The 24,694-nt window shown below is 40.9% G+C and overlaps 1 protein-coding gene across 2 annotated transcripts in view; it reads left to right on the top strand.

The window, feature by feature from the left end:
* The first annotated feature begins 1,260 nt into the window (after nucleotides 1-1,260).
* The window catches only part of unga (uracil DNA glycosylase a), a 40,309-nt gene continuing 16,875 nt past the window's right edge, over nucleotides 1,261-24,694 (top strand). The window contains exons 1-3 of one of the 2 annotated variants that reach the window (XM_060906801.1): nucleotides 1,261-1,435; nucleotides 2,386-2,562; nucleotides 2,680-2,775. In XM_060906801.1, coding sequence (XP_060762784.1) covers nucleotides 1,343-1,435; nucleotides 2,386-2,562; nucleotides 2,680-2,775 — 366 coding nt within the window. In that variant the 5' untranslated portion in view covers nucleotides 1,261-1,342. Of the gene's footprint in view, nucleotides 1,436-2,239; nucleotides 2,563-2,679; nucleotides 2,776-24,694 lie in introns of those variants that run through there. The other variant, XM_060906799.1, reaches the window with a different exon arrangement.

The raw sequence follows: 24,694 nt of genomic DNA, 5'->3' as shown, positions 1-24,694 counted from the left end.
TTCTCGTGCATAGCTGTCCTGAGCTTTATGACCCTTTCACACCCTGGTAAACGTGCATAATCGTGAGAACATACTCTTTTATTTTCTTTGTACCTTCTAGTTTCGCTGAAACCACATTCCTGGTTCCTCCTGTTCTAGGGGGTGTATGGTCTGCTCTTTCATGTATAATAAAAACGACTCCTTATCTGGCGAGTTGACCTTGTGCCCCCGAGCCCCTTACTTATCTTGTCACGCAAGCTTCTGATGTATATAAACCCTGCTCTTTCTGTGTATCGTTGAGCAGTGCTTGAATAAACCAGATTGATTTAACTCGTGTGGTTTGTTTTAACCCTGCTCCAGAGCGCTCTTACGTCAACGCATCTGAACTGAGACAGACACAGGTTCTAACAACTACAATGTCTGTATCCTTGCTAAACCCCATGCATTTCTAAGATTTTTAAAAAATCATCATCAGTATTAGATTTAATTTATGGCATCCCTGCAATGATCTGGCAACTTGTCCAGGGTATGCCCTGCCTTTCGCCCATAGTCAGCTGGGATAGGCTCCATCTTGCCCGCAACCCTGCACAGGATAAGTGGTTATGGATAATGGATGGATGGATTTTTGGCATCCATAACAAATAACTTTTAATATTTTACTCTGAATTATTTTGGACTTTTGTGCAAAAAAAATGCAACAGCACCACCAGTTGTAAGAAAGATACACAGAATGGGATGAAGAAGTGAAGGCTGTGACTTATTTCTTTCTAGCCCAGACTGTAGACTTATACACTCTGTCAGTGACAGCGAAACATCCACAAGATTTGATCGCCAACTGACACATCTTACATGTCATTACCAGTGACTGACAAAGAGCATCTGAAATACAGTCATGGGTGTAATGAACATGAACAAGGTGGACTAGCTTCAAGTAGATAATATGTACATTGTTCAACCTTAACAGTTTCACTGTGATTGGAGAAAGGACATGTTTATAGTAGGTTGTGCATAGCAACAGATAAAATAGCAGATGAATGTAGTTTACAAATGAAGGAAGAGCTAATAAAGTGGACATTAGGTGTATATATAGCTACCAAAGTCTACTTTTTAAATAATTATTTTCAAACATAATTTGTTAGAAACACATTCACTGCCTTGACTCTGGGAGTACCTCACTTTTCTTATTTATTTCTTTATTATTTATTTATTTAATTTCGTATAAGGAGACGTCACTGTCATGTTGCTCTTCTATTGGCTATCACATTTTTTGGCGCGCCTTGAGAAACGAAGCAGTGGTTTCGAGACGCACGGATCACACACATACACACACTCTCTCTCAGGTTGAGATTAATTTATCGTGAAAATGATCGGACAAAAAAGCATCAAGTCATTTTTCTCCCCCACCAGCAAAAAAAGAGTCTTTGACGAACTGACCGGAACTGAGGACGTGTGTAATGTAAGTGATGAAGTTATGGCTACAGATTAATTAGAATTTCATGAATAAATTAGAAACAGATGAATGGGAAACTTTTTAGTGAGTTAAAAACATTCATGCTTTCAACACGCGGATTTAATACAGGAATTTTTAACTTTGTTTATCAAACCACATTGTTCATCCATTTAAAAAGAAGCGCTGAAATTTTCCCGCGAAAGTTGACCCGGAAGTAGATGTCACGTAAACAACGTCACACGTAAATAAACCCCATGTTAATGCAAACACCACTGGATGTTTATAATGTAATGTAATTATCTTACTGTTAATGTATTATATACATGGACGTACGGCGATTAATAATAATAATAATAATAATAATTAAAAAACAACTTTTGTAATTTTAAAAATACTTTAACCACCTTATACAAGAGAGAGCTTAATTTTTGTGAAAAATCTTATTTTTTTATTAGATTGTATGCTCAGGGTCTACTTTATTTATTTACATATTTATGTATTTACTTATTTTTGTTTTTATTTATTTCATCTGTATTTGGGGTTGAGTTTGTTTGTTATTTACACTGTTGTGTGTGTGCGCGCGCTATTAAAAATAAATAGTATTGAAAACTAAAAAGCAAGTCATGTTTTATTCCGAACAGATGGACTGTATTTAACTAGGCTATCTCTACACTGTCCTATCCAATAAAGGTGAAAAAGCCCAAAAAAAATCTTTAAAAAAAAAACTATGGTTGACGCCTTCGTTTAGAACTTCCGGTTCATTCGTGCACGTGCCTGTGCCCACGTGTTTTCTTTGTTTACACAGTGCCACAGTAACATGGCGCCGAAGGCCGCGCGCTCCGACCATGGCAACCGTGTTTATAAACACTCAACTGCGGTTCCTTCACACGCCATGCACAACCGTTTTATTGAAACGATGGTGGAATTGCAGTAAACGCACAAAAATCTCGTCCCAGGTGAAAAAGCTGAAGGCTGGCAGTGATGTGCTACTGAGTTCGGAGCAGCTCGAGCGGATCGCCAGGAATAAAGCGGCGGCTCTGGAGCGGCTGTCCGCCCGCTGTGGGCCTGCGGGAGTCGGGGAGAGCTGGAGGAGAGCACTGGGAGCCGAGTTCAACAAACACTACTTCACATCGGTAATCACGGATTTCTTTTTTTTCCCCCCCTAATCAGTTTCTCCTGTTTCTTCTTTAATCTTGCATTTGTGTACTATATATATATTGTGTACTATGTATAATTTTTTTTTTCCTTAGTTAATGAACTTTGTGCATGATGAGAGGCAGAGACACACCGTGTATCCGCCCCAGGAGCAGGTGTTCACATGGACACAGATGTGCCAGATTGAAGATGTGAGTTTCTCTACATGACTTTAATATGTAAGACACAATTAATGTAAATTCTGTGAAGTCGGAAAAACACTCGTAGCCAACTCGTGCTTCTGAGCCTGTGTACAATCACACACAAGTAGACTAATGCCCCTTTTCCACCAAAGCAGTTCCAGGGCTGCTTCGGGGCCGGGGCTTAGTTTGGAACCGGGTTTTCTGTTTCCACTGACAAAGAACTAGCTCTGGGGCCAGAAAAACCAGTTCCAGGCTAGCACCAACTCTCTGCTGGGCCAGAGGAAAGAACCGCCTGCGTCAGCAGGGGGGCGGAGTTGTTAAGACCAACAACAATAATGGCCCTTTTCCACTACCCTTTTTCAGCTCACTTCAGCCCGACACGGCTCGCGTTTCGACTACCAAAAAACAGCACGACTCGGCTCGCTTCAGCCCCGCTTAGCCCCTAAAACTCGCACCGTTTTGGAGTGGGGCTGAAGCGAGCCAAAGCGAGCCGAGTGAGGCTGGGGGCGTGAGCAGACACTCCCCTGTGCACTGATTGGTGAGGAGGAGTGTCCTCACATGCCCACACACGCCCCGCGAGCACGCTGGGATCTGTAAACACCGCAAACCCAGAAGAAGAAGAATTACGAATTACGAGAATTTCTGAAGCCTTATGCACCTCGCCTCATCTATATGCTCTTGCCAGTATCTGTTGGCGTTGTCGGTGACAACAAGCCACAGCACCAAGACCAGCAACACTAACGACTCCATGTCCTCCATGTTTATTGTTTACTATCCGGGTCGTGAGACTACCGCTTAAAAGCTCACTGATGTCACTGTTTGCGCTGCTTAACGACATCACGTGACGTCCACCCACTTTCGCTAACTCCACCCAATGTGTCCACCCACTTCCAGCCAGCACGGTTCAGTGCGGTTGTAGTCGAAATGCAACTCCAACAGCCCCGCTCAGCTCGACTCGGCACGGCTCAGCCGCGTTTGTAGTGGAAAAGCGGCATAACAAGACCGCGAAAGATCGCCGTTTTTAAGCGACGAGAAGTAGCAGCTGTACAAACGTGAAGTCATTTATTATTATTGTTGTTGTTGCTGCTGCTTCCATGTTGTTTTTGCTTCGATATTCGCACCAAGGTTTATGCAAATGCAGCGACGTAACTGACATATACAGCGACGTAATGACGTGGCTTCCCTTAGCACCACGAGCTATGGAAAAGCAAACTGGTTCTCAGCTGGCTCGCAAGTTGAATGAGTTGTGCACCAGCACTGGCCCCGAACCAGCTCTGGAACTGATTTGGTGGAAAAGGGGTATAACTGATATAAACCTCGGCTTTGAATCTTTAACTTGCACAGGAGTGACTGCATTTTAAATCATAGGTTACTTGAAGTTTGAATCGCATTTTATTTTTGAATTACACCCCTTTTCTTAAACTTTTCAATTCATATTCTTCTTTTGGCTGCTCCCAATTAGGGGTCGCCACAGCGGATCTTTCGTCTCCATTGCTCCCTGTTTTCTGCATCCTTCTCTACCACACCTGCCACTTTCATGTCCCCTCTCACCACATCCATGTGTCTCCTCTTTGGCCTTCCTCGTTTTCGTGTGCTTGGCAGCTCTATCCTCAACATTCTCCTTCCAACATGCTCTGCATCTCTTCTCAGGATGTGCCCATACCATCCATCTTGGTTTCATCTCTCTTAGCTTAATTCCCAAGCTCTCTACATGTGCTGTCCCTCTGATGTGCTTGACATGCTGTACATGTGTCCTGTCCCACCTTGTCGCTCCCATCGCAAACCTTAACATCCTCAACTCCGCCACCTCCAATTTTGCCTCCTGTCTCTTCGTTAAGGGTACTGTCTCCAATCCATACATCACAGCTGGTCTCACTACTGTCTTATACATCTTACCTTTCACTTTTGCTGGGACTTTCCTATCACAAATGACTCCGGAAATCCTTCTCCAACTGCTGCACTCTGCCTGTACTCTCTTTCTCACCTCACTATCGCAGCCCCCCATTTTCCTGCATAGTTGACCCCAGGTATCTGAATTCACTAACTTTCTTTACGTCTGCTCCTTGCATCTTCACTACACTCTCATCCCCATTCTCACTGATGAACATGTATTCTGTTTTGCTACTGCTCACTTTCATTCCTCTTCATTCCAATGCATACTTCCATCTCTCCAAGCCCAGCTTTTTACTTTCACCGTGTATCACAATATCATCCACAAACATCATGTTCCATGGTGACTCTTGCCTCACTTCATCCATTAAGCTATCCATCACTATGGCAAACAAGAAAGGACTAAAAGCAGATCCTTGATGAAGTCCCACCTTCACCTTGAACCATTCAATCGTTCCAACTGCACACCTCACTGCTGTTTCACTGTTCTCACACATATCTTGCATCACTCTAATATACTTCTCATTCACTCCACACTTTCTCATACAATACCATAACTCCTCTCTCAGCACTCTATCGTATGCCTTCTCCAGGTCTACAAACACACAATGTAGCTTTCTCCGGCCTTCCCTGTACTTCTCCATTAACATTCTTAAAGCAAAAATTGCATCTGACGTGCTCTTCCTTGGCATAAACCCGTACTGCTGTTCACAGATTGCTACCTCTCTTCTCAGTCTTGCCTCCAATACCCTTTTCCATAACTTCATGGTGTGGCTCATCAGTTTTATCCCTCTGTAATTACTGCAGCTCTGTACATCTCCCTTATTCTTGTATATTGGGACTAGCACACACTTTCTCCATTCATTTGGCATTTTCTCATTCTCTAGGATCTTATTAAACAATCTCGTTAGGAACTCCACAGCCGTCTCACCCAAATATCTGCAAGTCTCAATTGGGATACCACCTAGTCCAACTGCTTTCTCAGTCATTCTTTTCATGGCTGCCCTCACCTCATCCTTACGAATGAACTTTACTTCCTGATTTGCCGTCTCCAACGAGTCTGACCTTTTCTTTCTTGGATTCTCCTCATTTAATAAATCCTCAAAGTACTCTTTCCACCTTCTTAATACACTTTGTCAGCACATTTCCATTTACATCTTTAATCACTCTTATCTGCTGTACATCCCTCGCTTCCCTGTTTCTCTGCCTAGTCAAGTTTATTTGTATAGCGCTTTTAACAATAAACATTGTTGCAAAGCAGATTTACAGAATTTGAATGACTTAAAACATGAGCTAATTTTATCCCAAATCGATCCCCAATGAGCAAGCCTGTGGCGACGGTGGCAAGGTAAAACTTCCTCAGACGACATGAGGAAGAAACCTTGAGAGGAACCAGACTCAAAAGGGAACCCATCCTCATTTGGGCAACAACAGACACCGTGACTGTAACATTAACAGTTTTAACATGAAGTCAGTTTCATTGATGTTATAAACTTTTCATTGATGGAAACTTGAGTGCAAAACTGTTCATGACAACTGCAGTCCTAAAGTTAGCAAGTCAACTGTAGTCCTCAGCCATAAAAGCATTACTGTAAGTGTCTAGAGCAGGGGTACCAGGGTGAAATTGGTAAGGGGGCCAGATTTTTTTCAAGTGGGACCTTGGGGGCCGAATTACACTTTTGGCCTGAAAAGACCAGACACTAACTCAACAAAAGGACATTATTTTATATGATTTTTGAAGGCCTATATGCCCAAAAGGAATTGTAAAGCTATAGCCTCAAAATGAGGCGCACAATAACATGGCAGACAAAAGCAATTTACCCTCTGAAAATGTAACAGTCTAAGCATGCAAGTAGCCTACATTTATAAAAAAAAAATGCTACAGAAATGGACTAAGACACAAATAACACAAGTGTAAACTGTAAATGACTTAGATCAGATTTATTGATCTTGCACATCAAAAACATGTCAATGCATAGGCCTAATTAGGCCAATTAAAATGATTGGCAAGTAGGCCTAAACGAGTCAAAAGAAAGAAGTGCCAGGGTAAATAATTCCACCAATAGGTCAAGTGACTAAATATCCAGTAGCATTAGTTTAAAAGAGCCAAATATGACTGAACATACCAATAAAAACAAACTACAGATGGCACATTAACTTTGCTGGTCAAGTCCCACATATATTTCCACACACCCATCCTGTTTATTCCCCCTCAAGCACACAGCACAAGGTTACATGGGGGAGAAATACCAGCTACATTTTACATGTGGAAGCCAGAAGTCTTTTACTTTTTACCAGCTTGTCGACATTGGGGGACAGACTCTGGGCAGTTGCTATTTTCATGACATCGTTGAGATGTCCATGGGTCAGACGACTACGCAGTTTCGATTTATTAATATTCATTACTGAAAATGCCTGTTCACATAAATGTGTTGTCCCGAACATACATTGTATTTTACCGGCAAAGGCCGTGATAATTGGGTACTCTGGTGGCAATGATTGATAGAAAGATTGGATTCCAACAGATGCGTATTTATCCTTGACGAATGCACCCTCCGAAAATGGCTTGGACACTTTTTTGCGATCTCCCACGCAATGATGTAGCTCGCCTTCACTGCCCCTAACATGAAATAAAATGTACAACAAAGATATTGAGACACCCCTCTTTGAAAACAGCCGCATTTAACATTAAAGGAGAACTGAAGATGATGTATGATATTAAAACGAACCTTCATGTGTCTCTCGAGACTTTGAGAAAGCTGCTTGCTGTTTTTGAAGGTTTGAGGCAAGCTCATTTAGCTTTTCAGTCCTGCGTTGCCCAGTGAATTGGCTGTATTTGTCGGCGTGGGTCTCGTAATGTCTTTTGACATTGTATTCCTTCGGTACAGCCACTTGTTGCGAACAAATCAGACAAACAGGTTTTCCCCCTACTTCCCAGAAAAAGTATTTCTCTCTCCATTTTTCCTGAAAGATGCGACCCTCAGAATCAACTTTTCTCTTTTTAGACTGTTGTTGCTTGTGAACGAGCAACAACTAGCCTACTCTACATTAAATCCGGGTCATTGCACCTGCGCGTGCTGCAGCAAGCAGAGAGCAGCTAAAAACGAACCGATGGATTACACGAAAATGGAATCAAATTGAAACATTAGATTTAAAATCATTACGAAAAAAAACACAACATTCGATTTTTATTAATTTATTATTAAAAAAAAAAAAGTCTCATGAACCACCGGGCCGGATGTGATGACCAATCGGGCCGTATCCGGCCCGCGGGCCGTTACCATGGCACCCCAGGTCTAGAGCGTCCTCCAAGTGTGACTTTCAACTGTCCACATGGGGTCATCCTCCTCAGGAGCGATGTGATGAGACTCCAGCTAGACACAGGGCACCAGGATGGATCAGGCAGGTCCGAGGAACAGAAGAGGTCAGCATCTCGATCTCAGGATTGACATGTAACTCAGAGAGACAGATTTTTTGGGGGAAAAGAAAGGGGGGGGAGGGAGAGAGAGCGAAAAAACACAGGTTGTTAGGTATGCCCAATGTCACCTGAATAAGTAGGAACAGTATACATATTGCACTGCATACAAGCAGGGACTCCGGCAACTAACTATGACAGAATAACTAAAAGGGGAGAGCCAGAAGGTAACACAGGCATGAGGGAACCCCAGGACATAAAGCAGCCAGCCACTACACCGTCAACAAACTCGAATGAGCAAGCGAGTGGGGGACTGACAGCATCCATACATCCCAGTTTACCAAAACACTCTGTCTGACAACCCTCCAGATCTACTCCTTTCCCTCATGAACACCATTAACAAAAGGCTTGACGAAACAGATATGTTTTCAGCCTAGACTTAAACGCTGAGACTGTCTGATTCCCGAACATTACTTGGAAGGCTGTTCCATAACTGTGGGGCTTTGTAAGAAAAGGCTCTGCCCCCTGATGTAGCCTTCACTATACGAGGTACCAGCAGATAGCCTGCACCTTTTGATCTAAGTAGGCGTGGCGGGTCATAAAGGACCAGAAGTTCACTCGGGTACTGTGGTGCGAGACCATTTAGTGCTTTAAAGGTCAATAGTAGTATTTTATAATCAGTACGAAATTTGATTGGGAGCCAATGCAGTGTGGATAAGACAGGGGTGATGTGGTCATATTTTCTAGTTCTAGTAAGGACTCTTGCTGCTGTATTTTGAACTAACTGGAGCTTGTTTTTGCATTTATTGGAACATCTAGACCAGGGGTGTCAAACCTGATCCATAAAGGGCCGTGTGGCTGCAGGTTTTCATTCCAGCCATGCAGCAGCACCCTGATTTGGCTTATTCAATCAACTGACACACCCACCCTTTAATCAAGGGTGGGTGTGGCTGCAAGTATTTGACTGTGTGAAGACAGTTCAGTTGATTGAATGAGCCAAGTCAGGTGTGCTGCTGCATGGCTGGAATGAAAACCTGCAGCCACACGGCCCTTTATGGATCAGGTTTGACACCCCTGATCTAGACAGTAAGGCATTACAATAATCCAACCCGGAGGTAACGAAAGCAGAACTAGTTTTTCCACGTCATGTAGTAACATTAAATTTCTCATCTTAGCAATATTTCTGAGATGAAAGAAAGCTCTCCGGGTGATGTTATCAATGTGAGTTTTGAATGAAAGACTGGGGTCAGTAATCACTCCGAGGTCTTTTACTGCTGCACGTGAAGAAACCAAAAGGCCATCCAGAGTTACTGTGTAATCAGAGAACTTACTTCTAGCTGCATGTGGTCCTAGTACAAGTACTTCAGTCTTGTCAGAGTTAAGCAGAAGGAAGTTAATAAGCATCCAGTGTCTAATGTCCTTAACACATTCCTCAATTCTATAAAGCTGGTGTCTCTCATCAGGTTTTGCAGAAACATTACAACTGTGTGTCATCAGCATAACAGTGGAAACTAATACAATGTTTACAAATAATATCACCTAGAGGTAACATGTATAAAGAAAAAAGCAGTGGACCCAAGAGAGAACCTTGTGGAACACCAAACTTTTACTTCAGTATGTCTAGAAATATCACCATTTACATCAACATACTGACAGCTGTCAGTTAAATAAGACCTGAGCCAGGAGAGGGCCGTTCCCTTAACTCCCACAACATTTTCTAGTCTATCCAGAAGAATGGAATGATCAATGGTATCAAATGCTGCACTAAGGTCAAGCAACACAAGCAGCGAGACACAGCCCTGATCAGATGCCGACAGTAGGTCGTTTACTTCTTTAACCAGAGCTGTCTCTGTGCTATGATGAGGTCTAAATCCTGACTGATATATTTAATGGATGTTATTCCTATGTAAATATCAGCATAACTGCTGTGCCACAGCTTTTTCAAGGATCTTGGAGATAAAGGGGAGGTTTGATATTGGCCGATAATTGGACAGCTGACAGGGATCAAGGTCAGGTTTTTTAATCATGGGTTTGATAACTGCTAGTTTCAAGTCGTTGCTGCTACATACTGCAGGGTACATAGCCAATCCTAAGAGAAGAATTTATTATTTTTAGAAGAGGTTCAGTTACTTCAGGTATTGTCTGTTTGAATAGACGTGTAGACAAGGGATCTAGTACACAAGTCGAGGCTTTTGATGCAGAGATCAACGAAGGCAAATCAGTTTCTCTAAGGGGAGCAAAAGACCCCAATTGCTGATCCGATACAGCCATATTGTTAACTACAGGGTCATTTACATTGTCTGACCTTAAATTAGTAGTTTGAATTTTTTTTTGTCGGATTTTTCAATTTTGTCATTAAAAAAATTCATGAAATCGTTGCAACTACATACTGCAGGTGTGCATGTGTCTATAGTGGGCTTATTCCTGGTTCATTTTGCTATAGTATTAAGTAGGAATCTAGGATTATTTTTATCTTCTATTAGGGAGGACAGATGTGTTGATCTAGCAGCACTAAGAGCTTTTCTATACTTCAGAAAGCTCTCCTTTCACGCTAATTTGAACACTACCAATTTGTTTGACGCCATTTGCATTCTAATTTTCGAGTGGTCTGTTTTAAAGTGCGAGTGTCATCATTATACCAGGGTGTAAATTTTTTGTCTCTGACCATTTTCCTTTTAAGAGGAGCTACATTATCTAAAGTATGGTGGAACGTTGACTCTAAGCATTCAGTTGCCTGATCAAGTTCTGCAGGGGCTGATAGTGACCCAGTCAAAGTTGATAACTCTGGGAGATCATTTATAAAGCTCTGTGCAGTAGTTGACGTGAATGTACGTTTAATACAGTAGCGTGGTGAGGTGCATATATTATTACTCAGACATATTTTGAATGAGATGAGATAATGATCTGAGAACTTCAGACTGTGGAAGTGTGACTATATTTTCTATGTTTAAACCGAATGTTAGTATTAGATCGAGGGTGTGACCACCATTATGGGTTGGTCCTATGACATTCTGATTAACCCCTACTGAATCTAAAATGGACACAAATGCTGTTTTCAAAGGGTCTTCTGGGTTATCGAAGTGAATATTAAAATCTCCGACAACTAAAGCCTAGGTCACAACCGGACGTACGATTTTTTTTTTTTTGGCCGTGCGATTTTTGGCGTTTCCCAAATCGCTGCGTTTTTTTTTTGTTCGGGAAGAAAGACGCACATTGGCCGTAAGTTTGTCTTGCAACCTGAAAAAAACGTAAGCGCCCGTAGAGTTTGTTTGACATGACAAAGAACCTCTGCGGCCAGTCTATGGCTCGAAAATCAGCAGGTCACACGCGCGCCCTCCGTGCGTTTCTTGCGTTTTTTTTGCACGTAGACCGGCCGTAGGAGCACGTACGGCAGGTTGTGACCGAGGCTTAAGGAAATAACCAGGTCTGAGAAAATCTGCAAATTCAGAAAGAAACTCCAAATATGGCCCCGGGGGCCTGTCAATAATAAGTAACGGAATTAACTGGGTAGACTTATTTTTCGAGGCTACATACATTGAGTATGAAGAACTTCAAATGTATTAAATTTATAACTAGGTTTGTGTGTTGCACCTAGATAATCATTATAAATGACCGCGACACTGCCTCCTCTGCCAGTTAGACGATGCTGGTGTATATAACTGTATCCAGGATGACTTGCTTCATTTAATGCTGTATATTCATTTGGCTTAATCCATGTTTCAGTTAAACAAAGTACATTAAACTCCTGATCAGTAATGAGTTCATTAACCATTAGCGCTTTAGATGTAAGAGATCTAATATTTAATAGCCCCACCTTTAGATCAAAGGTGCTAGCAGCAGCTGTACAGTCAGTATGATCTAATTTTATATTGATTAGGTTACTGGAGCAAACTCTCTGAAAATTTCTACCTTTTTTTGTTGAGCTCGGGGAACAGACACAGTCTCGATGTAGTGGACCCTGAGTGACGACTCTGTGCAGCTAGCAGATAGTCGGTTTAGTCTGTTCATCTGCTCCCTGGCCTTGGCTCTGGATTGTCAGAAATTAACTAGGCCTGTTCTGAGACTATGACCTATGCTGCAGGAAATCAGAGCAGCACCTTCCCGAGTGGGATGGATACCGTCCCACCCTAACAGGCCAGCAGCGCCCTCAAAATTAGCCCAATTATCTATAAAGCCCACACTGTTTTCAGAGCACCACCTGGACAACCAGCAGTTCAGCGACCATAACCTGCTGCAAGCTACATCACCACGCCACATTGGGATTGGGCCAGAGCATACTACAGCATTGGACATCGCCTTTGCTAATTTAAACACCTCTACAAAGTTACTCTTAGTAACCTCAGACTGACGAAGGCGTATATCATTTGCTCCTGCATGGATAACGATCTTTGAGAACCTATGTTTGCCTAGGACCCTAAGATTACCTGCTATGTCTGGCTCCTGGTATACACCTGACTAAAGCTGCTGGTGCCCCTAATGGCTGAGCTAATTTCATGTGCCGTATGATGGAGTCCCCTGTAACCAGAGCTCTTTCAGGTTTCTCAGTGGGTGCATCACTACTAAGGAGAGCAAACCTGTTCGACACGTGACGCGGTAAGGAATGGTGCTCCCATGGGCGAGCCTCAGCGGTAGCTTTGGCTCTACGCTTCTGCCACTGAGTCGTCACCCATTCACCCCGCTGTAAGGGCTCTAATGCCGGAGTTGGGGGATTGCTAACTCCACCTAGGGCATCCAGACTTTCCCCTACAGAAACTACACTGGTCTCATTCTCTCTGGCCTTCTCTAAAGCCTGGATACGTGCTTCTAACACTTTAATCTTCTCTGCCAGAGAACTAACTAATCTGCACTTTTCACAAATAAAACTATCGCTAGCAACGGAGGAAGAATGACTAAACATCCTGCACTCAGCACATTGAACAGGCTGAAAGTGTGCCATGATCAGGGCTCTACACTAACTTTTTTTTTTTCAGGAGCACACGTTCTCCTAAGTTAAAAAAATTTAGGAGCACAGGGAAAAAATGGGGGCACAAGTAGGTTTTCATTTTAAAGGTTTATTGCAGCGCAAACCTTAGACACACCAACACATAAAATGCAAAATTCAATTGAGAATGAATGAATGAATGAACGAACAAACAAATGAATAACGAGCAACTGAATGAATGAACAAACAGTAGCTAAACAGAGCAGAGCTCAGCAGAGCTAACATCAAGGACAGCTCCCACCCTGGCTCTGAGTTCTTTGACTTGCTGCCCTCAGGCAGGCGTTACAGGTGCATCAAAGCAAGGACCAACAGACTCAAACAGTTTTTTTTTTTTTTTTCCCCCCCCACAGGCCATAACCACCTTGAACAATTAGCCTTTTTCACATTACGTCACTTGCAGGGGAACTCATATCCGTTTTCAGCCTTTTGAATGGAAGAAGAGGTATACGGCGGCAACATATGTTAACAAAACTGTCATTCACAGATGAGATTGATAATAATATTGCACATTGTTGTTTATCATTACGTATTGTTAGTGACCATTCCAGTCACCTATCTGCCTTGTTTTGGAAAGGAAGTTTACTGACTTTCTATGGTTGCTACTTGTTAGCCAGCAGATTAGCATGCCGCCTCTTCCATTCAAAAGGCTGAAAACGGATGTGAGGTTCTTCTGCAAGTGACGTAATGTGAAAAGGGCTAATTACATGCACTGACTGATGCCACTTCTGGCAGGTGCAACAATGCACCAACAAGGACCTAAAAGGACAATATTCTCACACTTACCTGATAGTGCAATACTTATTACAGTGCAACCTCACAGAGCAAATTTTTAGTTTTTATAGCTTTTGTATATTTTATATTTTCTACACTTTTACATACAATGCAATACCAAATACAGTGCAATATCCTGAGTTTTGTAGCTGAACTGAGTTTCTGTAACTAATGTGCAATTAACATCTGCAACTCAACACGCCCAGTTGTGTGTGTGTGTGTGTGTATATATCTATCTTTGTTTTTCTGCTGTGTTGTGACATGCACCATTTGTATATACTGTATATTTGTTTTTCTGCTGTGTTGTATGTTCCCATCTAAATGTTTACACTGGGGTGTGTGCTTTCCATCTCATTTATATAATTTTCCCGCACCTTCTCCCGTCATTCTAGCTTTCTTCACTACACTTTCTTCCTCGTCCATTCTTTTATTCTTGTTTCCACCATCATTGCTTTTAAAAACCGCTGTTATTCTCTGCATAGCGAATATATTTCTCAGCTCGGTCCGAACCAGCTCTGTTATCTCTCAGATGAATGATCTGATGAATCCCTAAAAAGCACTTTTCCCACCTAATGCCACACCCACAACATACAACCACGGGAAAGAGGGGCAATCACAGAAAAATGAGTAGAAAACGGGAAATGTTACGGGGGATATTTGTGATAGTAGGCTATTGTAGCGTCAGCACAAAAGCACCAGACTCAACTTTAACTGAAAGTGTTATTCAGTAGCCTAAACTTTTTCAAGCTACAGACCGAGAATAAAAATGCTGAAATCTCATGTCCCGGTAATATGCACTAGCATGGCAGAACGGCAAAAAAATGTAACTCCCCCCGGGCTACCGTGGGAACCACCGCAGTGCAAGACTGCCGTGATGTTATGGAAGTCGTACAGACACCCCCCTCCTCTCTGCGGAGGAGCAGACAGACAAAGCCAACAGCAGCGCGAGAACGTGGGAAATACGCAGCTGGAGAATTCAGATGAGGCAAAAAAAATCACCAACCTTAACTGCAAGTGTCCCGCTGCCACGATAACCCACGGGCCCCAGCAAGCCCAGTATCCAACAACTACGACTTTCCAATCGGTTGTCGTTCGCTTTCCGGAGCGAGTAACCGACTGGTGCTGATGACCCGATGCAGCTCAACAGGCAGACAGCCCACAAGCCCAGGAAAAAAGGCGAAAATCACCAACCTGAGCTGCAGCTGCCCTCACAGTCACGGTAATCCCCGAGCTCCACAAGTTTGTAATCCAGGAAGACCTTCAGGGAACAACAGCGACTTTCCAATCGCCGAATTACCGACAAGAAGTACGTGTTGATTAATGTTGGCGGCCCAGTATAGTGCTACAGGTAGCCTTAAATTTTAGCCTTAGCTTCTCCCAACGCAGCAGGTTGCAGGTAACTAAAAGTCTATCAAAACATGTATGATTTTATCCAAACTTAAAATTGTGATTTTGAGTGTCGCGCAAAATGTAAAAACATATAACATTTAGACAAACGAGGCAACAAATTTGACAGCAGGTCGGACGAGACAACAGAGTGCTGCCATCTTGGATCATCTTGGATCTCTGCTCCTCCGCAGAGAGGAGGGGGGTGTCTGTACGACTTCCATAACATCACGGCACGAGCATCATGAAGGTACTGTTTTTTTATGTAGTTATCCACATTTTTGGGCTATGGGACTCTTCAGGGAATTCAGAAGGCAACGCAAGTGTCTTGATGCATCTTCACATGCATCTCCCATCAAAACACACGGACACCCTGTTTATATCTTGGGTGACTAGTCTTACGACATTGGATATTGTGCCAAAGATCTCATTCATCTTTGCTATTATGCCTGAGAGCATAGCCTTTCCATCTAAGTCTGTATTGTACTCTCCAAACAAACAGTGTAGTCCCCCATAAAAAAATTTAAGGCAACGATTTCTGGTGATGTTGTTGCTTTTATTGGCCGGAATAAATCCAAATCCTGGCCCTGCTGAAATTGTTCTTACTCCTCTGGAATTTTCAAGTCGGTCAGGTCTGGGGATTGTGCATTTAAATGTTCGCAGTTTATTGCCAAAATTGGACCAAGTACAGATTTGGGCCAACACGACCAAAGCAGATATCTTGGTTATCTCTGAGACGTGGCTTAAAAAATCCATATCAAATCACGATATTGCCTTGGTAGGGTATAACGTATTCCGAACTGATCGTAAAAGTAAAGGGGGCGGGGTTGCATTGTATATTAAGTCAAACTTGCACGCATCTGTTCTTAAATCAGTTTCTCTTCCTAAACAGTTTGAATTGTTGGCTATTGATCTGGAATATGGAAAGGATTGTCACTTGTGTTTAGTCGGCTGCTATAGACCACCTGCAGCTATTAGTGATGCTCTATCCTCATTATCGGCTGTCTTAACTGACCTACTGACCAAGGATTTTGTTTTATTGGGCGATTTAAATTGGGACTGGATGTCAACGAACTCAGATCAGTTCAAAGCCTTTTGTGACTCTGTGAATCTCACTCAACTGATTGAATCATCTACACGACTTAATCATAAGAATCCCAGCAAGTCCAGTTTATTAGATGTTATACTCACAAATAAACCCCATAAGTATTCTCATATTGGGGTTTTTCCTGATGATGTCAGTGATCACTGTGCGATAGTTGCTATAAGAAACTGCAAAATTCCCAAAGCAAAACCTAGGATTGTTATAAAGAGGAACTTTAAGCTGTTTGATATGCAAGGCTTTTTGCACGATCTGTTTTTAGCTGACTGGGACAGGATATTGTTAATACCTGATGTGTCCATTGCTTGGCAGTATTTCCACACCTTGTTTCAGAAAATTGTGAACAGGCATGCACCTGTTAAGAAATTCAGAGTAAAAGGCCGTGATAATTCATGGTTTTCGAATGAATTATCTGAACTTATTCATGAAAGAAATTTGGCCTGGGCCACAGCCAGGAAGTCGGACTCAGAAAGGGATTGGGTAGCTTTTAGAGCATTGAGAAATAAATGCACAGCACTGATACGCAGATTAAAATCTGATTATTATCTAAATGAAACTTCACAAAATATTAATAATCCTCTTAAATTTTGGAAAACTATAAAGTCTCTTTCTCCTTTGACATTATGTAATGACTTTCCTGATTATATTTTATTAAATGATCAGTCTATTACAAATAAGCTTGATATTGTAAATAGTTTTAATAAGCATTTTATTTCTTCAGGGTCAATTTTTAAAGAATCTTCTGTGAGTGATGCACTAAACTTATCTCCTCCTTTGAGAAGAAATGGTCCTATATTTAGCTTTTCAGCCATCACAAGAAATGAGGTTGTAAAGGCCCTAAAAAATCTGGATGTTAAGAAGTCTGCAGGGCCTGATGAAATTGAGCCTTATTTCTTAAAATTAGCTGCGGAGATTATTGCTGGGCCACTGTCTTATATTTTCAATTTATCACTATAACAGAATGTTGTCCCAGATGTCTGGAAATCTGCTTTGGTTGTACCCCTGCTGAAAGGTGGCGATCCAACCATTTTAGATAATTATAGACCAATATCTAAGCTGTCAATTATTGCCAAAATTCTTGAATCTATTGTTAGTGAACAACTAAAGGATTTTCTGGTTAGTAAATGCATTCTGTCTAAGTTTCAGTCAGGCTTTAGAAAGAACCATAGTACAGTAACTGCTACTATGAAAGTTTTAAATGATGTCATTTGTGCGTTAGATTGTGGAAAATCCTGTGCTGCAGTTTTTATTGATTTGACTAAAGCCTTTGATACTGTCAATCATAGGATCCTTTTATCACGTCTTTACAGTATTGGTCTTTCAGAGTCCACAGTAGGTTGGATTTCTAACTACCTAAATGATAGGACCCAGAGGGTACAAATTAAGGGGTTACTTTCTGACAGGCTTAATGTTGACACTGGAGTGCCACAGGGGTCTATTTTGGGCCCCCTGCTATTTACATTATATATTAATAATCTTGGTGATAATTTATCTGATGCAAGTATACACTTATATGCAGATGATACTGTAATTTATTGTTCTGCACCCTCTATTGACAGGTGCATTTTAAAGCTGCAGGAAGCATTTGTAAGGGTTCAGCACAATCTTTTATCACTGAAATTGGTATTAAATGATAAGAAAACTAAATATATGATCTTTTCAAGGAGCCGGAAGTGTATTTCTTCTATACCAACTTTTTATACGCTGCAGGGCAGATCCATAGAATTGGTCTCCTCCTACAAATATTTAGGCTTTGTGTTGGAGGAAGATCTATCTTTTAAACTCCATGTAAAACAATTGCTTTTTAAGCTAAGATTAAAATTGGGGTTTTATTATCGCAATAGTGCTTGCTTTTCTCAGTCTGCCAGAAGAAAGTTGGTAGAAGCTACATTTTTACCTGTTCTAGATTATGGGGATATTTTTTATAGAAACACCACTAAGGCACTTTTACAATCTTTAGATTCTGTTTATCATTCCGCGTTAAGATTTATATCTCGTAAAAATCACTCTACGCACCACTGTGTACTGTATAATCTAGTAGGCTGGCCATCATTACATATTAGACGGCATAAGCATTGGCTCCTCTTTGTATATAAGGCGATACTTGGTCAGTTTCCTTTGTATATCTGTAGTCTTTTATCTTGTAGCAATCAAGGGTATAATCTACGCTCAAGTAGTTACATTCTTTTAAATGTCCCTAAAATGAAGACAGAATTTGGTAAAACTGCTTTTAGTTATTGTGCCTCAGCTGCGTGGAATGAGATTCAAAAATCACTCAGACTTGCTAGTTTTATGTCTGTCAACGAATTCAAATTTTATCTTAATCATACATTCAATACTGTTTGCACTTGTTTTTAATTTTTGATCTTGTTTTATGTATTTACTTAACTATACATTGTTTTCTATGTATTTACTATACCACACATGCAAAATTGTTTGCACTTGTTTTATTTTTGATTTTGTTTTATGTATTTTCTTTTGTATTGTATTCTATATTTTATATTTTATTTTTTCTGTTTTTTTTGTATCTTGTGTGTTGTAATGTGTGCTGCTGCCTTGGCCAGGGCTCACTTGTAAAAGAGATATTTATCTCAATGTGATTTTGTTTCCCTGGTTAAACAAAGGTAAATAAAATAAATAAATAAATAAAGACAGAGGCAATGCACGCAACTACAGACAGGGAGCAAGGCGCAGGCAGAACACACGCACGTACACAACACTGAACACACACACAACAATACAGGCCGCTACTCGTTACACTATATTAGGGAGGCTATCCAGCGCTGGATTTACATACTTTGCAGTTTAACGTTTGATTCATTTTAGAATGTTAAACTCGTCGCGTCTGTGCTCAGTGCCTTCCTAAATTGTTGGCCGCAAGAAGCCCTCGCACAAATGTGCGTGTTTTTTTTTTTTTTTTTTTTTTTTCCCGTTGTTCGCATGCTGAAAAATTCGCTCACAAATGCGAGTGAAATGTGCGTACTGTAGAGCCCTGGCCATGATGAAAGGATTCACGCACCTTAATCGAAGATCTGTTGATATTAAAGCAGATCCGATGTGGATGGCCTCCGCTTGTGGTCTTTACACAGGAGGAGAAAAAAAAAGCTTCCGATCTTGGCGTTCTGAAAAAAAATAAGAGAGGAAAAAAAGGAAAGCGAAAGTACAATTTAAAAAAAATGAAGAGGATACCGGAAAATTATTTGTAGAAAAAATAAAAAGGATTAGTAATTAACGCCAACACTCGTGGAAAAAAGACTGCCTAGCTAGTCTGTACAGGTCTTTCTCTCCTTCTTTGGTTTCCAGTCTTTTTGTACAACTCCTGGTATGCATCTGCTTTCGCCTTTGCTACTGCTCTTTTTGCCTTCTGTTTCTGTACAACCGCCTGCTTTCCTCATCTCTCTGATCATCCCAATTCTTCTTTGCTAGCCTCTGCTCTTTTATAATTTCCTGGACTTTTTTTGTTCCACCACCATATCTCCTTGTCTTCCTTCCTCCTTCCTGATGACCACCCTAGCACCTTTGCTGCCTCGCTTACTAGTATAGCAGTAGTATCCCAATCTTCTGGCAGACTTCCATTACCACTCAATGCTTGCCTCATTTCTTCCCTAAACTCCTAATGTTCAATCTCTTAAGTTTCCACCATTTAATCTTCGGCTCCACTATTTCATGCTTCCACTTTTTCACTTTCAAGCTCATCCTGCACACGACTACTTGATGTTGTCTAGCTACACTCTCCCCTGCCATCACTTTACAGTCTCCAATCTCCTTCAGGTTACCCCTTCTGCAGAGTATGTAGTCCACCTGTGTAGATCTTCCTCCACTCTTAAACGTCACCCTGTGCTGCTCTTCTCAAAGAATGTATTGAGTATTGCCAAATTCATCCTCTTTGAAAAATCAACCACCATTTGCCTTTCCACATTTCTCTCTCTTACACCTTATCTGCCCATCACTTCCTCATCGCCTCTGTTTCCCTCACCAACATATCCATTGAAATCTGCTCCTATCAGCACACGCTCCTCCCTCGGTATACTTTCTACCACTTCATCTTTTCCCAGAAAGACACTCTCTTCATTCTCACATCCAACCTGTGGGGCATACGCGCACACAACATTGATTACCACTCCTTGAATCTCCAACTTCATGCCTGTCACTCTGACACCCTCTTCACATCAATCACACTGTTGACCAACTCTCCCCTCAAAACAATACCAACACCATTTCTCTTTCCATCAACTCCATAATAAAACAACTTGCATCCACCTCCAGTGTTCTCTGCCTTGTTTCCTTTCCACCTAGGGTCATTCCGTGCCAGCTCACCTAAATTTCAGGAACTCCCCCACATCACCGTCTCAGATTTTACTCAAAAAATTCTCTAATCAAGAATCATATGTTTGTACCACACATGCAAAATATTAGCCCCCAATTATGTTGTAGTTTTGGAACTACAGGCCTTTGAAATATTGATGTCAAAACACCACATGTCGAAATTGGCTCTTTCCCCAACTTCAGAGACCCATAACTTTTTATTGCAGCTATCTAGAAAGTTGTGTGTGCAGATTCTTACTGAATGATACCCACTCTTTTCAAATCTGTTTCCAGAAAGCCTCTGAAGGACATACTTTTTGCATAATAGGAAGCCAAAAATGGCATTTTGGCCAAAATCGCTTAAAATTCATTAAAACTCAAAGGGGCCTAGTAGAAATATGAAACTAGTTAGATTTTTTTCCTCATTACATAGTAATTGTAGGGTTGTTATCTGTTCACAGAAACATATTTTGCGATGAAAATTATATTCCTGAATTTTTAAAATTTTTTTTAACATCTTACGTCCTTTCCGAGGGGGCTAAAATAGGGCATTTTTGCCATCTTATTTGTTAATGTGGCTAGGGGTTTAGGATCTTCTAGTTTTTTGTGAAGATGCTCTCATATAAGATGTAACTACTCCCTGATTTTTTTTTAACAAACGCCCCTTGCTTCATATTTTAATAATTTTTTTTGTACATGGACAGTTTCATCATTTTTTCACTTTTTTCCACATTCAGAACTCTGTAACTCTACATTGGAAAATTCCTACTAGCAGCTATTTCAGATTTACATACACTGACATACAAATTTTCATATTTTAGTAGTAGTCTGCCCAAGAAATTCATATTTTTCTTTCTATTGGGACCTAAAAACAGCTATTTGGCCAAAAATGACAAAAATGTTGACTTGATATTTTTCAAGTTCTGGAGGGAATGGGCTATTTTCCTCATAAATTAAAGATGTGGTGACTTTTTCTATCCTGGAACAAGATCTCATCACAGCTTCTGCCCAATTGCACCCACTCAGCTGGAGATGAGAAGGGTTTCTTCTGATGTGGTACCATCATCGGTAGTGGACATAGGACCTGAAACCACACCAGTTTTACAGTCCCAGTTACAGGCCCCAAGCCAAATGTCCCAATCTGCACCAAATATGTACCAGCCAGGCAAATATATTGCCTGTGTTTATGACAGAAAATGGTACATTGGAAATATTGTCACCAGAAATGAAGAAGAAAATGATGTGCATGTCAATTTCATGAGACAAGGACGAGGCAACACATTCTCATGGCCACCACAAAGCAGGAAAGATGAATGTTGGGTGCCTTTGCTTCATGTCCTTTGTGTGGTAGAGGCCCCAAACATAAAAAGTGGGGGACGCCATTACCAACTAACAGAGGATGACTTCAAACTTGTGAAAGACTTAAGTTTTAACTTATGTACTACTAGATGACAGTTTATGAGTGTCTTAGCACATCACATGAAACTGTACTGCCTGTGAATGAATTACCCATTATCACGGATGCCCATATTTGACTTTAAATTATGTACAAATCTTGTGATGTTTTTCAACATCATGATCATGGATCATTGAATGTGTTAATATGTAAATAAAACCTCATTGCTAAATGTTTTGTGCTTACACAACCTTGAAGTATATAAAAAATACTACTCCAGAATTTTGTTATTTTTCTATATTTTCCAAGGATATTCAACAAAAATTGCAATTATACCTAAAATTTTCTAATTGCAAAAAATAATATACAATACAGAAAAAATTGTTCAGGAAATGTGTATGCCTAGATTAGGTTCTTATAAGCCTTAATTTGTGTGCAAAACACCCCTTTATTATTCCCTTGTTTATTAAAAGCTGCCCAGCGTTTTTGTCATTTTTGGCCAAATAGCTGTTTTTAGGTCCCAATAGAAAGAAAAATATGAATTTCTTGGGCATACAACTACTAAAATATGAAAATTTGTGTGTCAGTGTATGTAAATCTGAAATAGCTGCTAGTAGGAATCTTCCAATTTAGAGTTACAGAGTTCTGAATGTGAAAAAAAGTGAAAAATGATGAAACTGTCCATGTACAAAAAAAATTATTAAAATATGAAGCAAGGGGCGTTTGTAAAAAAAAATCAGGGCGTAGTTACATCTTATATGAGAGCATCTTCACAAAAAATTTGAAGATCCTAAACCCCTAGCCACATGACCAAATAAGATGGCGAAAATGCCCTATTTTAGCCCCCTCGGAAAGGACGTAAGATGTTAAAATTTTTTTTGTAAATTCAGGAATTGAAATTTCATGGCAAAATATGTTTCTGTGAACAGATAACAACCCTACAAATACTATGTAGTGAGGAAAAAAATCTAACTAGCTTCATATTTCTACTATGCCCCCTAGAGTTTTAATGAATTTTATGTGATTTTGGCCAAAACGTCATTTTTGGCTTCCCATTATGCAAAACGTATGTCCTTCAGAGGCTTTCTGACAACAGATTTGAAAAGAGTGGGTATCATTCAGTAAGAATCTGCAAACACAACTGTCTAGATAGCTGCAATAAAAAGTTATGGGTCTCTGAAGTTGGGGAAAGAGCCATTTCGTCATGTGGTATTTTGACATCAAAATTTCAAAGGCCAGTAGTTCCAAAACTACAATGAATTGGGAGCTAATATTTTGCATGTGTGGTACAAACATATGATTCTTGATTATAGAATTTTTTTGAGCAAAATCTGAGACGGTGATGTGGGGACCCTTAGGTGAGTTGGCACGGAATGACCCCCTAGTCTCCTGCACACACACAATGTTCAACTTCCTTCTTTCCATCATACCTGATAACTCTCTCGCTCTGCACTGAATGTTCACACATTCAGTGTTCCTACCCTCAGTTCTAAGCTCCTTCCCTTCCATCTTTCATGCTCTCTCCTAACACGCCTCCCCCTCTTTTTCCTTCTCCGTTTTGGCACAACAGTAGCATACTTTCCACCGGCACCCAACAGTACCGGAGGTGGCCGTTGTCAACCCGGGCCCTGACTGATCCGGTATGGTATTCTTTTCAATACCCATGTTAGGTTTAGCACAGTTTTACACCGGATGCCCTTCCTGACGCAACCCTCTCCAATTTATCCAGGCTTGGGACTGGCACCAAGAGTACGCTTATGCACCCCCAGTGGCTGGATTAAACTTTTCAATTCATATTAATGCCATTAATATTGCAGAAGCCATCGTCTAAAGGTTAGAGAGGGGCAGCTTTGGCACCAAAAGGTCTCTGGTTTGATTCCCTGGACCAGCAGGAAATATGTGTGGGTGAGATGAATAAGATGAGTTGTTTGGAAACACCCCTGTGTCTTTTCAGGGAATGAAAGCTGGCGTTGGTTCTGTTTGCCGCAACAATCTTATTTTAATGCTTTAACGCTTTTCAACCAGCGTTAATTCAGCCAGTAAAAAGATTCTGTGTCGTTTCTGTACATATCAGAGTTTTGTTCTTGTTTGGGTTTCTTGCTGCGGTAACATTTCAAAGAGATGAGCAACCAAATACATCAGGGCAAATTGAAGTGTAGACTTTCAGCTTTATTTCAAAGACTTGAACAAAAATATTGCTATAAATGTTTAGGAATTGCAGCCATTTTTTTGCAGTCCCAAAAGTATTTGGACAAACTAACATTTATAAATTCAGGATAAACACAATTTTTTAATACTTGGATGCAGTTATTATATAGTATGGATACTATATGCCCTGGTGAAATGTCAGGACAGTAGGATTGTATGAATAAAGATACCACCCAAGCCTACCTCCTATACTGTATAATCAGACCTGATCCTGTTACTTCTGTCGGCCTCAATCACATCAGTAAACACTAGTGACCCAGTGCCACTGGCAGTCATGCATGCCCATCTCCACCATGTTTGACAGATGATGTGGTCCATAGTTCTCTTTCCATCATTCTGGTACAAGTTAATCTTGGTTTCATCTCTCCAGAGAATATTGTTCAAGAATTGGACTGTGCTTTCGAGCAAAGTTTAATCTGGCTTTTCTGTTCTTGAGTTTTACCAGTGGTTTGCATCTTGAGATAAACCCTCTGT

This window comes from Neoarius graeffei, chromosome 24 (genome assembly GCF_027579695.1).
Source record: "Neoarius graeffei isolate fNeoGra1 chromosome 24, fNeoGra1.pri, whole genome shotgun sequence".
NCBI classification, from domain to species: domain Eukaryota; kingdom Metazoa; phylum Chordata; class Actinopteri; order Siluriformes; family Ariidae; genus Neoarius; species Neoarius graeffei.
Note: the sequence above shows the minus strand (reverse complement) of the source record. Positions and strands in the feature narration are given on the sequence as shown.